The sequence below is a fragment of the Eleutherodactylus coqui genome, chromosome 5 (genome assembly GCF_035609145.1).
Source record: "Eleutherodactylus coqui strain aEleCoq1 chromosome 5, aEleCoq1.hap1, whole genome shotgun sequence".
In the NCBI taxonomy this organism is placed as follows: Eukaryota; Metazoa; Chordata; class Amphibia; order Anura; family Eleutherodactylidae; genus Eleutherodactylus; species Eleutherodactylus coqui.
Window position 1 is genome coordinate 213,967,259 of NC_089841.1, and position 15,151 is coordinate 213,982,409.

The 15,151-nt window shown below is 45.7% G+C and overlaps 1 protein-coding gene across 1 annotated transcript in view; it reads left to right on the forward strand.

Moving 5' to 3' along the window:
• Positions 1 to 15,151, forward strand: part of CEMIP2 (cell migration inducing hyaluronidase 2) — an 83,645-nt gene that overhangs the window by 20,623 nt on the left and 47,871 nt on the right. The window contains exons 2-4 of the mRNA XM_066604175.1: positions 8,635 to 8,988; positions 11,821 to 11,961; positions 14,535 to 15,096. Of these exons, the coding sequence (XP_066460272.1) occupies positions 8,658 to 8,988; positions 11,821 to 11,961; positions 14,535 to 15,096 (1,034 nt within the window). The 5' untranslated portion in view covers positions 8,635 to 8,657. The remainder of the gene's footprint in view (positions 1 to 8,634; positions 8,989 to 11,820; positions 11,962 to 14,534; positions 15,097 to 15,151) is intronic.

Genomic DNA, 15,151 nt, shown 5'->3' on the forward strand with positions numbered 1-15,151 from the left:
AGTGCTACATTACATTTTGCTTAAAGGAACACTAACCCTAAAATATGCCCTTTTCTCATCCCAGATATTCCTCCATTATCCTCTTATTTTTGTTCCTGTTTTCTCTCCTCTTAGAACTGAGAGATGAATGAAGAATTCTTCTGGTTTTGCCCTAAAAGAATACTTTTAGCAATAACCAATAACTCCACCGATTTTTTTTCAAATTCTTACAAACTGTCATAAGGCGATCGTTTATTCTCCACTGCAAACTAAATTGCACATCAGACACTTCTCTTTAGCTCAGAATATGTTCTTTCAATATTCTGACTTCCTGTGTAGTCAGTTGCTTATCTCCCTTGGCCGCCTCCTAATATTGCATGGCCCGATCGGGTGAAACGCACATAGACAAGCATAGACGTTAAGACCTCTTTTGCCACTTGGCTCCTAGTAGAATAAATGTTCAGCTTTCTAGAACCCCAATCCTTTCTCCCCACCCAGGAGCAGATATCTGGGGATTATTAATCCCTTAGTGACGGCTAATACGCCTTTTTACTGACTCACTAAAGGACTTTAGACCTGCACATATATATTTTTAAGGCAGTGGCTTGGCTGACTGATAGCCAGACTCCTGCTCTAACCACCAGTAGCAGAGAAATCTAAGATCCTGGCAGTTTTAAAGGGGTTGTCCCGCGCCGAAACGTTTTTTTTTTTTTCAATAGCCCCCCCCCCCCCCCCCCCCCCCCCGTTCGGCGCGAGACAAACCCGATGCAGGGGTTAAAAGAAAAAAAAAACGGATAGTGCTTACCTGAATCCCCGCGCTCCGGTGACTTCTTACTTACCTTGTGAAGATGGCCGCCGGGATCTTCACCCTCGGTGGACCGCAGGTCTTCTGTGCGGTCCATTGCCGATTCCAGCCTCCTGATTGGCTGGAATCGGCACGTGACGGGGCGGAGCTACGAGGAGCCGCTCTCCGGCACGAGCGGCCCCATTCAGAAAAGAAGACCGGACTGCGCAAGCGCGTCTAATCGGGCGATTAGACGCTGAAAATTAGACGGCACCATGGAGACGAGGACGCTAGCAACGGAACAGGTAAGTGAATAACTTCTGTATGGCTCATATTTAATGCACGATGTACATTACAAAGTGCATTAATATGGCCATACAGAAGTGTATAACCCCACTTTGTTTCGCGGGACAACCCCTTTAACACCATATATGCCACAATCAATAGCAACTGCAGCATGTAAGCAGATGCTAGGGAGAAGGGGCTCCTCCGGTCACCCTTTAGCACCCCACAATGTGCTTGCAAGTTACCAATGGGTTGCCATGGCAGCTGGAAGCCTGACAAAGGCCTTTTATGTCTGACCTGTAACTCAGCCTATTAGGCCCCTCCTCTTGTAGAGCCTAATAGGCTGCTATCATAGGCTTTGTAAAATGCAAGTAATGTAAGCAATTGAACAATCGCATCTTCAAATCCCCTTGAGGGACTAAAGAAAAGAAGAATAAAACCGTAAAGTGAAATTGGGTTTAATTGAAAAATCCAGTTTAAGAATGAATATACCCCCCCCCCCCCAACAAAAAAACAAAACCTTTTTTTTTTTTTTTGTAAGGGATAATGTCCCTGAAAATTTCAAAACTGCAACACATGATAGGTGATATCACATAATGGTGAGTGAGTATAAAAGTAAAAATAAAAACTATCCCGTGCCTTGGCAGAAAACCAATCGCGTTGTTTTAATAAGAATAAAAAAAGATTGGTTTTCTACCAAGGCGCGGGATAGTTTTTATTTTTACTTTTATACTTAGTAATCCAGCCCGACCGTGCTTGCAAACACGGTGCAAGGATATCCCTGGACGCCGCTCCAAAAAGAAACATGGAGAAGCAAGAAACCTGCTGAAGACTAAGGTGGACAACAGGTGCAGAGGGGTTAACTCCTTCACCACCGGATTAACCCTTCTGGCACCGGGTAAGTCCACTTCTCATTTAGCTATAAAAGCATTTTTAAATTGCCAGTGAGGCGCATTTTAAAGTACATTTTCTACTACATAATGGTGAGTGCTATTAAAAAAATGTCTTTAAAGAGAAATGCCATGATTGTTTGGCTGATATATGCTACCATCTGATGCATCATATCACACAGGCGTAAAAACGCCCGGCTGGTCAATATAGCACCGGGCAGGAAAGATAGTCCTGGGATCTTTTTGCCCGGAATATGTCAGCCACTGCATAGACTCCTATGGGAGCCAATGACAGCGGCCGGAGGTGGGAGGGAGTTTAGCAGTGTGACTGTTAAACTCCCTCTTCTCTCCTCCCCTCTGGCTGTTTGCAATGAGAGGGGGCACCCCCTCCCATTGCTGGCTGCGGACCACGGATGGAGAGGGGGCGGCAGCTTAGCTCTGCCCCCATCCCGCCCCCTCCCATTGCAAACAGCTGGAGAGCTAAGCTGTCTCTCCCCGCCTAACAGCATTGTGGCCTCAGCATATATGCACCAGACCAGGGACATCTGAAGGGACGCACAAACTTTAGATTTGTGCGCCCGTTCACCCGCTCCTACGGTGCGCGCGCGCGCTTTAAAACGCCTACGGTAGTGTGAAAGAGCCCTAAGGAAAAGAAATTTTGTTAAAGTTATACAACACATTACATTTGGTGTCATTAAAAAAAAATATATATGTTCTCAAAAAAACCACCCTTCTACGGCTATGTCAATGCATTCTGGCTCTTGCAATGCAACAAAGAAAATTACTTTGTTTTTAAGGCAAAAAATGGGCTTGTCACTACGGAGTTAATAGCTCCATCTTGGGGAGTTGTTGCCCATGCACGTTCCTAATATATTCAGGCTTGGGGGGGAAAACTGGATGAACGCTTAAAACCTGCAGAACAGGTAACTGCCATAGTCGCGAATGAGGATACTTAATGGGAATGCTGGAAGGATTGATTCGCCCTTTAAAAAGTGACGCAACTTTGTAAACTCTTAGGGTGCCTTTCCACTTGCGTTTGCGTTTTTTGTTAACGCGATTGTCAATGGGACTTTCTAATGTTAAAAACGCAACGCAATGCACCAAAAACGCAGTTGCTTTTTTACAATAGAAAGTCCCATTGACAATCGCGTTAACAAAAAACGCAATCGCAAGTGGAAAGGAGCCCTTAGACTGGGTTCACACAGGGCGTATTTTCGTCGGAAATCTCGCGGTTTGGCCGCAGCAAAAACCGCAAGACTTCCGCCGGGAGAACCGCCGCGGTCTAAGCCGCGGCGGCTTTGAAGCGGTCCGGCCGCATGCTTTTCCGTTGCAACCGGCGCTCCATAGAGGAGAGGGTGGCCGTAACATAAATAAACAAAAAACCGACTGTAAACAGACATGCTGCCGCGGTTTCGACCGGATTTACTGCAGTGGATTAGCCGTCCCGTGTGGACGAGGTTTCTGAGAAACCTCGTCCACATGGCTGGCTAATCCCGAGATTAGCGGCCGCGGGCGGATCTGCTGCGGCAGAACCGCGGCAAATCCGCCCTGTGTGAATCCAGCCTTAGGGTGAAGTCATACGAACGTATATCGGCTCGGTTTTTACGCCGAGCCGATATACATTGTCCTCGTGTGCGGGGGGGGGGGGGGGGAGGATGGAAGAGCCAGGAGAAGGAACTGAGCTCCCGTCCCCCTCTCCGCCCCTCTGCACTATTTGCAATGGGAAGAGGCGGGACGGGGGTGGGGCTAAGTTCTGAGAATTAGCCCCGCCCCCGTCCCATCTCTCCCCATTGCAAATAGTGCAGAGGGGCGGAGAGGAGGCACAGAGGGAGGCGGGAGCTCAGTTCCTGCTCCTGGCTCTTCCATCCTCCCCCCCCCCCCCCCCCGCACACGAGGACAACGTATATCGGCTCGGCGTAAAAACCGAGCCGATATACGTTCGTGTGACTTCACCCTTAGGGTGCGTTTACACCAAACAATACGTCGTTTGAACGAATGAACAATGTTGAATTCGCTTGGTCAGCTGGTTTATACAGGTAGATACATTGTTGGCTCGTTAAAGGGGTTGTCCCGCGCCAAAACGTTTTTTTTTTTTTTTTTTTTTCAACAGCCCCCCCCCGTTCGGCGCGAGACAAACCCGATGCACTGGTTAAAAAAGAAAACCGGACAGTGCTTACCTGAATCCCCGCGCTCCGGTGACTTCTTACTTACCTTGCGAAGATGGCCGCCGGGATCTTCACCCTCGGTGGACCGCAGGGCTTCTGTGCGGTCCATTGCCGATTCCAGCCTCCTGATTGGCTGGAATCGTCACGTGATGGGGCGGAGCTACACGGAGCCGCTCTCCGGCACGAGCGGCCCCATTCAGAAGAGAAGAAGACTGGACTGTGCAAGCGTGTCTAATCCGGCGATTAGACGCTGAAAATTAGACGGCACCATGGAGACGAGGACGCCAGCAACGGAACAGGTAAGTGAATAACTTCTGTATGGCTCATAATTAATGCACAATGTACATTACAAAGTGCATTATTATGGCCATACAGAAGTGTATAGACCCACTTGCTGCCGCGGGACAACCCCTTTAAGTGAATAAGAACTGCTGAACGGGTGCTGTTTAAATGAAACCATTAGGCCTCCTTCCCACGAGCGTGACGGGCTCCGCCGCGTAATATTCCGCTGCGAAGCCCGTCACGGCGCCCCCCAGAGACCCCATACTTACCAGCGGAAGATAGCGTGAAGACGCTTCCCCGCCCACCGCCGTCGCGTCATGTGACACGCCCACCGCGTCACATAACGCGGCCGGCCGTGTCACGTGACGTGCCGGCCGCGTCATATGACGCGCGGCGGTAGGCGGGGAAGCGTTTTTTCACGCTATCTTCCGCTGGTTGCAGCGGGAGATAGCGTAAACGGACGGCTTCCATTGACTGCAATGGAAGCCGTCAGCGCGTATACCCGCAGCAAATAGAACATGCTGCGGGTGAGAACGGGAGATTTCACGGTGCGTAATTCCGCGGTGGAATTACGCATCGTGTGCATTGTGCTATTAGGTTCAATAGAACCTAATAGCAGGGTGCAACGCAGCGGATTTTTGCCGCGGATTTACGCGGCGTAAATCCGTTCGTGGGAAGCAGGCCTTAGTGAACGAGCCAACGATGACTTTTGTGCCTGCATGTAATCAATGGGGACAGTTGGATTCCATCAGAGGATGAATCCGTTCGGGCAGGGGCTCTGGTTTCCTGCTCCCACAACAGAACGGGCAACTGAATGCCTATGTGACTGTGGCTGTATAGTCCATGTGTAATTCTGCAGGCTGTTGAGCCCACTAGTATAAATGCGTTTTCAGCAGCTTTACATTTCCTAATACAAATCATGAGATGCAATGTTGTGCATTTGTGATCTGCCTTGGAATCCCAGAATCCAGTGTAGCAAAGAACACAACATTTTAGGAGTACAGCACCCTTTATAGCTGGGTAGCAAATGGGCAGGTGACGATGCTAACCTAAAAATGACCAGGACCAGATCTGCATGGACTTTGCATGCTTTCCTGTGAAAATTCTGGTATCCTCCACAACCAAAAGCCTCATCACATTACATTAATTAGTAGAATAAACTGTGCAATGTGGAGCACATTGGGTTGAGAATCCTTCCATCCTACAACCGATCTCTTAATGTAGCATAAAGGCCTACAGTAGACCTGGTGGTACTACATGACCATGCCTGGCATTGATCAGAATACGGCATGAAACTTCGGTTTTGTTTGGATCTTCTACATTTTTTTTTTTTACAGTTTCTCCTTTTTGATATTTAAGTATCCAGACGGTTCAGTATTCCAGGATTACACTTGTCGCGGGACCTCCCAAAGATGGAAAGTGTATGAGCACAGAGCTTAATTTTATGTGCAACATAGAACAGCCTGAAGTACTCAACGGAGTGGCCAGCACTGAGCCAGGCATCTGTAGGGCATGGCACTGACTGATTCATGTCTTGGTGGAACGCTATGGCCCTTTGTTAGATCGTGTATGGGAAGTATAACTTTATGGCTAGTCAGGGAGTGGGCTTGGTGGAATGAGAGAATGGGAGGCAAGTGCTAATACTGGACGGCCTCCATTACTGTTTGTTCATCCAGGATTTACATTATGTCTTTAATTCGATTTGCCAGATCTTATGTAGCTAGAGTCTAGTACATTGTGGGGAAGATTAAAATGTTCACTCCTTTTAAGTGTCTAATGTAAGCTTCTTTAACCTCAAAGACCAGGGTGTTTTGGTCCTAAAGGACCAAACACTTTTTTCAGGATTTTACCCATGTGGTGGTTTTACTGCCCTAATATTTTATTTATTTTTCATCAGCTGCCAAAGTTATTGCTGCAGCATTTTTTTTTTCCCTTTTCCATGACATAGGTCCTTTTTTTTCTTTAAAAAGCTTAAAATTTTTTATATATATATATATATATATATATATAATATATTTACGCTAACATAAAGTAGGTAATGGGTTCTTCATTTTATTTCAGACTATTTGATATACAATTTGTGTAGTTTGGGACTACAGGGCACATATGGCGACAGTTTTGGTTGGCGGTCAGTTACTTTATTTTTTATGTATTTTTATTTTTTCAGCTTTGTCTTTTTACTTGTAACTAATTTATACATCCATCCATCCATGTCCCTCATGACGTTATATAAGACTCGTGTGTGTGTGTGTGTGTGTGTGTGTGTGTGTGTGTGTGTGTGTGTTTATTTCACACTTTTACACTGTAGCTGGAGCATCCATAGTGGTCCCAGTTACAGGGGAACACATCCCCCTGTAGTGAGAATAGTCACTGTCAGAGTTGTCTGCTGGGACCCTGCAGCTCTGCTGTAACAGGGGGCACCTGGCGGTCACGTGATCGCCTGGTCACATAATGAAAGTAATATTTCCACTTTCACTCTTTAGTACATAGCACTCATTGAGCGCTACTTCGCTTGGAAAGGAGAAGGCCATTTGGGCCTCATGTGCACGGGGAAATTAAGAATTAAAATCCGCAGCATTTTTCCCGCACGCGGATCCGTACCCCATAGGGATGCATTAGACACCCGCAGGTAGTTAAATACCTGCGGATGTCATTTTTCCCTGCAGGCGTGGGTTCCACGTGCAGGAAAAAATCCGGACATGCTCCATTTTAGTGCGGGTCTCCCGCAGGGACTGCTCCCGCAGGCTTCTATTGAAGCCTATGGAAGCCATCCGGATCCACGGGAGACCCACGCCTGAATTAAACTCGCCTGCTCCGGACGGTACGGGTCTTCCCTTCTTCGCAGCCGGATCTTCTTTCTTCGGCCCGGCGGATGTGCCCAGCGCATGCGTGCGGCACGCAGCCGGCGTGCCAAGCACATCCGCCGGGCCAAAGAAAGACGATCCGGACATGAAGAAGGGAAGACCCGCACCGTCTGCAGCAGGTGAGTTTATTCTTATTTTAATGCCTCATGTCCGCGGGGCAGGAGAATCCGTAGCAGGCCTGATTTTTTTTTTTTTTTTTTTTTTTTTTTTTTCTTCCCGCGGACATGAGGCCATAGTTCTGCTGTTCAGTTCCATCCTCTGAGCTGAACAACAAAACGTGAAGTTCTGGATCTTGCATATGCCAAACCCAAACTGTGCGGAACAGGTCCCATTTTCCCAGATACAATGGCGCAGCATGCTGCACTGTTTTGTCCGGTATTTCCTGCTGGCTCTGTGTAGGAGGCTTTGACATGATGCTGCCAACACTAATGTGAACGTGGCCTTAGATGTAGGGTCCTCCTACCTAGCAGAATGGTCTTGGCTCTATGGAGGAGTCCCTGAATAGACTTTCCACTCCCTTCCAAGAACATTTTCAGAACACTAACTCATTCATGAGATCCTTATTGACTAATCGGTGACTATAAGAAGTCACTTCCAGACATTTATGGATGGTGAGTCATCAAGTCTACTTCTAGGGTACTTCAGTATCTCTATCCCAGAGGGACTGATGAGTGGGTATGGATAAGCTGGAAGTACATCATCCATCTTTTATTTTCTTGTTCATCATTGAATAAAGCGATTAGCTGTGTGCAGTAACCAATGGCATTATATTAGGGGGGACAAGCACTAGGGTTACTAACGTTAGTATCTGAGTATCTAGAGTAGCATTTTCTTCTCAAATGTTTGAGGGTTCAGTAATAGTTATTCTTAATTTAATGTTTATTTGTCCATAAATGGTGCCAAACTTCCCTCCAACCTTCAGTCCGACAACAGGCAGGGTTACAGGGAAGTCATCAGCTGGTTTTGGAATATGACGATCTGTCTTGTGTTCTTGGTTGTGAAATATTGTATCTTGTTTTCTCCTGCCTGAAACTAATATTGCAAAAGGCAATACCTAATAAGCAGAAGAACGAAACCATGGATGTCTATGACGAAACGGCTGCTGTCCTCTACATTATTTCTGTGTTATTAAATACTGTTGGCATCGTACACTTCAGTGTAAAGAAATCCTGGCGCAACTAGCTACTCCATTTGTGGCCCATTCACACGGGCTCATATTCCGTCCTAGTGCCGCCTGTGCACACAGCAGGTATGCAACGACCTGCCGCCAATCCTCATGCGTACGCGCCAGGGTAGAACACGTGCAGCTTTGAACCCTGCAGATGTTGCTGTGATAAATGGGCGAGCAGCATCCTGTATTGATCACTTTCTTCTTTGTATTTCAGGGCAAGCTTACCATCACCTGATCATGCAGGCGCCCGACTACAGGGGGCGTTCACGCCTCTTTCTCCAACCTCAGAATGGCAGCAACATGCGATCACCGGGCTATGTGCCGGGGAGAATTGTTCCATTACGTCCGCCGCCTCCTCCAAAGACTCAAGCAACAGCCAAATTTAATTCCTCCGGGCAAGAAGCACATACAACATTTGGGTTTTCAGGAGATGGACAAAACAATCACGCACAAGTTATTCGAAGGAGAAGGCACAAAAACACTCTAATATGCTTTGCCATTTCCAGTCTGACTTTTTTTATCATCCTCGCTATTGTTCTAGGAATATCTTCGAAATACGCCCCTGACGGTAAGGGCCATCTGCACGCATCCACCTCTCGCTCATATCATGAAATTGCGGAATTGTGGTCTCTGTGTACTAGATGTGTGATAGATACTGTAATGATATGACTCACAGAAGAAACCACAGTAATCGTTTTTATTAGGCACTGACTTGTCCTATATGTAAGGAACTTGAAACCTGGGTGTAAGTTTTTAGTATGTGTCGTTTCACCCCTCCCAATTCTACCTGTTTGTACTACTTAGGAGTATCTGATCAATAACTAATGGCCCTTTTCATGGGACAATTATCGTTCAGAGCAAAGCCAACGATACTCACTCCTGTGTAACGGCACAGGAGCGAGCATCACTGGGACACGCTGTCTGGTATCGTTTGCCTGACAACTCATCCCGTCTAATAGGATGATAGCTAGAACAAACCCTCCAGTACTGACCATGCACACCTCTGCTTTCTCTTGCTCCTTGTCTCACTCCTGTTACGTCGTAACAATGACAAAACTCTTTCCCACTGCTCTATGTATAATGAAGTCTATGCAGACTACTCCCCCCTCTAAACAAGCCGCACCCATGGAGCTGTTCTCTAGTTGGGTATAGAATGGGAGCAGGAGGCTAGGGACCTGGTATCTGCAATCAGCTGTCATTTCCCAGAAGTCTACACATTGGACTCTGTCAATCGTACATGATTAATTTAAAAGGAATTCCAGTACTTAAAACTTATTTTTTTTTTTGTTTTGCATAAATCAATAATAAAAGTGAATTTTAACAATTTGGCAAATATCCTATTAGAGAAAATGCCTGTTTCTCCACTTCCTCTACATGTACTGCTAAGATTCATGCACAGAAGTCCATACACCAATAGATCGATAACATCTGCAGCCCATAGAAGTCTCTGTGTTTCTTTGGGTAAGGACCCCCGGTCAGGTCAGGATGCAGTTGTGATGCAGGCGCAAGCCACAACAATTTCACTTTTCACTGCTTTTAATGATAAACTTGATGTGCAACACAGACGGAGCCCGACTGATGCTTGGTTTCTCTTTGCCTGTCTTCATGCCTTCTGTTGTGTTTTATGTAGGAAGCAAATGTCTCACTTTATGCTCATGAAATCCAAATGTAACTGATAGTCTGGCTTTCATTTCTACATTCTACCTGACTGTTAAACACATTGTAATTGCAGCAACTTGGTAGCAAAAACCGCATACAATCAACTACATGTTTTTGTCGTTCTCCTTCCAGTAGCTCATTTATTCTCCTCCTCCCCTTCCATAGATGTCTATGGGCTACAGCTGTTCTGATCTGTCTGTATGGATTTTCACTAAGTTCAAAGCTCCTGCGGAACTAAGGAGGAGAGGTCAGGGGAGGAGGATCCCGGGTGGACACACTGACATCAGAATGTGTGCCCGGGATCAGCGCCACTGAGTGATTACCGGCCGGGAAGCCACGGCACCCAGGCTGGTAATCACTATCGAGGTGAGCGGCTGTTGGAGACTCTGGGCCCCTGTTAATCGCTTGCCTCTGGCTCCTATTCAGCGCAGGAGCCTGGTCGCTATTACGACCCCTAGCGGTACGCCTGTGGTTGAAGGTGATCGGTGCCGGAGCAGAAGTGGATAATAATTGGAAAAGGCTTTTTTTTTTTTCTCTAAAATATATTACAAAGTTTATTTGCTTCTCCTACTTATGATAGAAAAAAGTTTTAAAAATGTAGTTGGAGTACCCCCCCCCCCCCCTTTTTTTTTTTTTCTTTTTCTTTTTCTTTTTTAATGACAAGACTCTTAGAAGCATCTGGCTCTGCTTACTTTGACTTGAAGAAAGCAATAGCATTGGACCGGTTAGAATCCACTCAGGGATCCCTGTTCTCTGTTGGAGAATGATCAGCTAGGCTAAAGGATTTTCCTCAAGCAATCTGAAGTCTGTTGACTGCTTTCCAAACTTTTTTGGTGCCTCTATGACCTTAGGTGCACACCATCTCTTGGAGTAAAACTTTGGTGGTATTGTCCCTGACTGTCCTTGCACAATTCCAGGCCCATCTCTCAGTAGTATTAGGCATTGCTATGTAGTTAGAGCTCTGACTTACATATTTAGGCCGATGACTTTATTCTTTCCCAAGGTTCTTCCATGAATGATGTATCTTCATTTCCTCAAGAATTATCTCTTGTGCTAAAGGTGATTGACTTGGCTCGGCTTTGGATCCAAGTTAATTCTTGGTTGGCTTCTCCAGTTCCAGAATGCAACTACAGTGAGGCCTCCCGGGCGTGACCATTAGTCAGAGCCTGTAACTTGGCTAACTAATGTCCGTATGGATATTGTAACAGCTTAAAGCCATGATCCTGTGTGTAAAAGAACTGCAACATTTGCATAGACCCAGTGATAGAACGGCATGGTCCGCACGAGGCTTTACATGCAATGCTGGAAACCTCTCTAAGTGACTAAAGCCACAGGTGTGTTCTGCTGTGACCCATACTCCCACACTCGCTCATGTTTAACTACATCATCCAGATGGTTTCACTACACGCTTCATTTTAGCAAATCTTGTGCTATAAAATTTAGAGGGATATCAGTTTCCAAAAGGAAAGCCTTCTAATAAATTCCATATTGGGCTTCTGTGTGCAGATTCAACCTTTCTGGCAGAGAACCGTATAAAGCGTATCGCCCTCACCTCCAATGTCATCACTACGTGTCACTTCTGAAAGTGGCAAATCTGAAGCAGGGAAGATATTATGCAACTGCCCAAAAGGAAATCTATTGTTTCAATACATATTTAAGTTTCTACAAATTTTTAATAACTAATCTATATATAATTTAATTTCCCCCCCCCCCCCCCCCCAATTTTTGATTCTAATTGCAGAAAACTGTCCGGATCAGAGCTACTTTCTCAGTAACTGGGACCCCGGCCATGACCCGAATAAGAGAGTTGTCATCGGAAAAGGGGACCTTCTGCGTCTGCAGTCTGATGCCACAGTACACTCTATAACCATCCAGGATGGAGGTGTGTATACTTTTTACTAGATTTGTCCTGACTTGCCAGCTTCATTCACTAATGATCATTAATTCTTGAGCATAAATCATAAAACTGGGCTAGGGCTACACAGTAACCTTGTCAGTGATGCAGGTCCTTCATTGCAGCTTCTATAAGACAAGTGCCATTGTTAATGCTGATGACTGATCAGGTTGCTATTGCAGCGAGGTAGACCGATGATAAGGGAAAAGCAGCGGGAATAAGATGGTTGTCAACAGTGGCTCTGCCGCTCCCCTCCAACGTAGAGAATCGGGGTCTAGGCCGGCAAGCCACATGCACAGGGGTAAAAATAATACACAATAGGCAGTTGTTGTAGCCTGCTACCTGTGGAGTCGGGTAGGATAAGGCCTCATGTCCATGGGTAATTTGAATTTCAGAATCCATGGAGGTCACCCATGTGGACGATCTGCAGTTCAAGCAGCCCATAGAGAAGACTGGGGCGTGCGCACTTAATTTAACATGTGCGGATTTGATCTGCGAATGGCACACGCGAAAAAGAAATCGCAGCATGCTCCATTTTACTGCAGATGATGCACGAATGCCCTCCATCCATCTGTATGGAAGCGTGCGATCCGCAAATACAATTGCGGATGCACTGCGGATTTGAAGGTTAAATTCAAAAAAACTAAACACAAAAAGGGGATAACTAAACAAAAAGAAGAGTAATAGTTTTTTGTATTGCTTGGTGCCTTCTCACGCTAGCATTTTCATTTCTGTTTTGCTGTTTCGCCGTTGGAACGGCAAAACGTAAAGAAAACGTTTCCGCTTTGCAGCCCATGAAAAACTGAAGACTTTGAATCCATTTCTGTATTTTTCATCTCCTTCTGTTTTTTTTTCATGCTGGAACAAAAGCGCTGACTGCTGCGCTTTTTGTTTTTTTTTAGTTAAAAAACTGATCCATTTGTTCATGCGTTGTAGTCAGTGGGAGACGGACCCAACTGGAAAGCAATCCGTTTCTCATTTCCAATTTTCTTTCCTGGGGACTACAGGTGGTTTTTGTGATCCACTTGAGACAAAAGCTGGTGGTGGTTCAGTGAATGTGGCTCAGTGGTTAGTACTATTGCCTTGCATTGCTGGGGTCACAGAGGATAACATCTGCATGGACTTTGAAAAACTCCATACAAATGTTGCCCTTGGTCAGATTTGAACCGAGAACTCCAGTTCTGCAAGGTTACAGTGCTAATGACTGAGCCACCATATTCGTTCTTTCCTCTTCCATCCCCGGGTGAGAAGAACAAGAAGAAACAACACAGAGAACATACAAACTCCATGCAGATGTTGTCCTTGATCAGAATGAACCTAGGACTGCAGCCCTGCAAAGCAACTAGGCAAATAACTGACCCACCATGCTTCTCCTTCTCTGTAGTGGGAGGGAGAAGAAGAGCTTTTCCTCCGCAGATTGAAGCAGGAGGAGGAGGAGGAGGAGGAAGAAGGAAAAACAAGCGTGGTGGCTCAGTCGTTTGTGCTATTGCCTTGTAGTGCTGGAGCTCTAGGTTTAAATCTGACCAAGGGCAAACTCTGGATAGAGTTTTTCAAAGTCCGTGCAGATGTTGTCCTTGGGGAGCTTTAAACCCAGGACCCCAGTACTGCAATGCAATAGAGCTAACCGCTGAGCCACATTAATTAAACCACCACCACTAATTATGCAGGTGTCCTAAGGGGAACACAAAGACCTCCTGTCCACAGAAGCTCCACAACCAGTGATTGCTCATCTCTACCAGACTGCAGAAGAAAACTGGTCTTTATTCAATGCTGTGAAATAGACTGAAAGCATTCTACCTGAGTTTTTTTTATTTTTTTTAAATTTTTTGATGGATCCATCTATTAACCCTTTCCAATCCACTGTCTGACGTCTGAAGACATTATGATTTATGGCTGTACAGCTTATGTGTTGGAAGACATCCGTCGGTGTTCTCTTACTGTATATTGCCAGCCTCTCTGCTGTCGGAGCCTATCTAACATGTCACCTCATGCAGTACTGGCTTTAGCCAGCAGATAGCACCGTTGTATAATGGCAGAAAAAGAGTAAGCCCCCTAGGAAAGCCAGGATACGAATTAGATTGGAAAGGGTTAAAATGCACCACGAAACTGGACGGAATGCTTTCCATTTTTAGTAAAACTGGATCAGTCAAAACACACTAGTATAAACTTATGAAGATATTAACTGCCTTCAATCCAATTTCCCTGCCATGCGCACTCCCCAGCACTAATTCCTTGGAATTACCCAACAGAAACACCTAAAAATGAACTGCCATGATTTTTAGAAGTTTTTTTTTAAGCCTAATGTGTATAGCATATGTTTGTAACACTATGCAGGACAGCTCTCTTATATCAGAGCTCTCTTGTACAGGGTTATGTACATATGCCGACGAGAACTCACTATGCAGAAGAGCGCTCTGACTTCGGCTAGAAACATGTGTCGGACCTCGCCCGACGTCAGAACTATGCAGGGAAATCTCAATGTCGGCTGAGGTCCAACACTGGACTGGAAATGGTTAATGAGAAATGTATAATACATGTTTCGAGTGCTTTCTCTTTTTCAGGTAAACTAGTCTTTGAAGACGATGCAAGTGGATCAAAAAACATTACTCTTAGGACTCGTTTTATCCTAATAAAGGATGGCGGAGCGCTTCATATTGGAGCAGAGAAATGCAGCTACAAATCCAAAGCCAATATTATCCTGTACGGTAGATCAGATGAAGAAGATGGCGTACCGACTTTTGGAAAGAAGTTCATCGGTGTGTCACCAGGTGGAACACTGGAGTTGCATGGATCTAAAAAGCTATCTTGGACCCTTTTAACTAAATCTCTTACTCCGTCCGGACTTCCTGCAGGATCGTACAACTTTGACGGTCAGTACGTTAGAGGTCTGAACGTGAGAGTCGTGGATCAAGAAACGGGTCAAGTATTACTGATGGAAAAGTTTGACACCTTCATTTCTGATACCGAAAGCAAGAAGCTGCAGGACTTCCTCAAGGCTCTTCCAGCCGGTCGTATTGTTGCCATGGCGGTGGGCGACTCCGCAGAAAAAAACCTGCTTCAAGAAACTCGCTTAACTATTCAACGTCTTCTCGGTAGTAATCAAGTGAAAAGCTTGGGATATAGGTATTTGTACCTTCATGTTTAAGTTACTAGATTGAGGAAGGTTTATATAATGGAG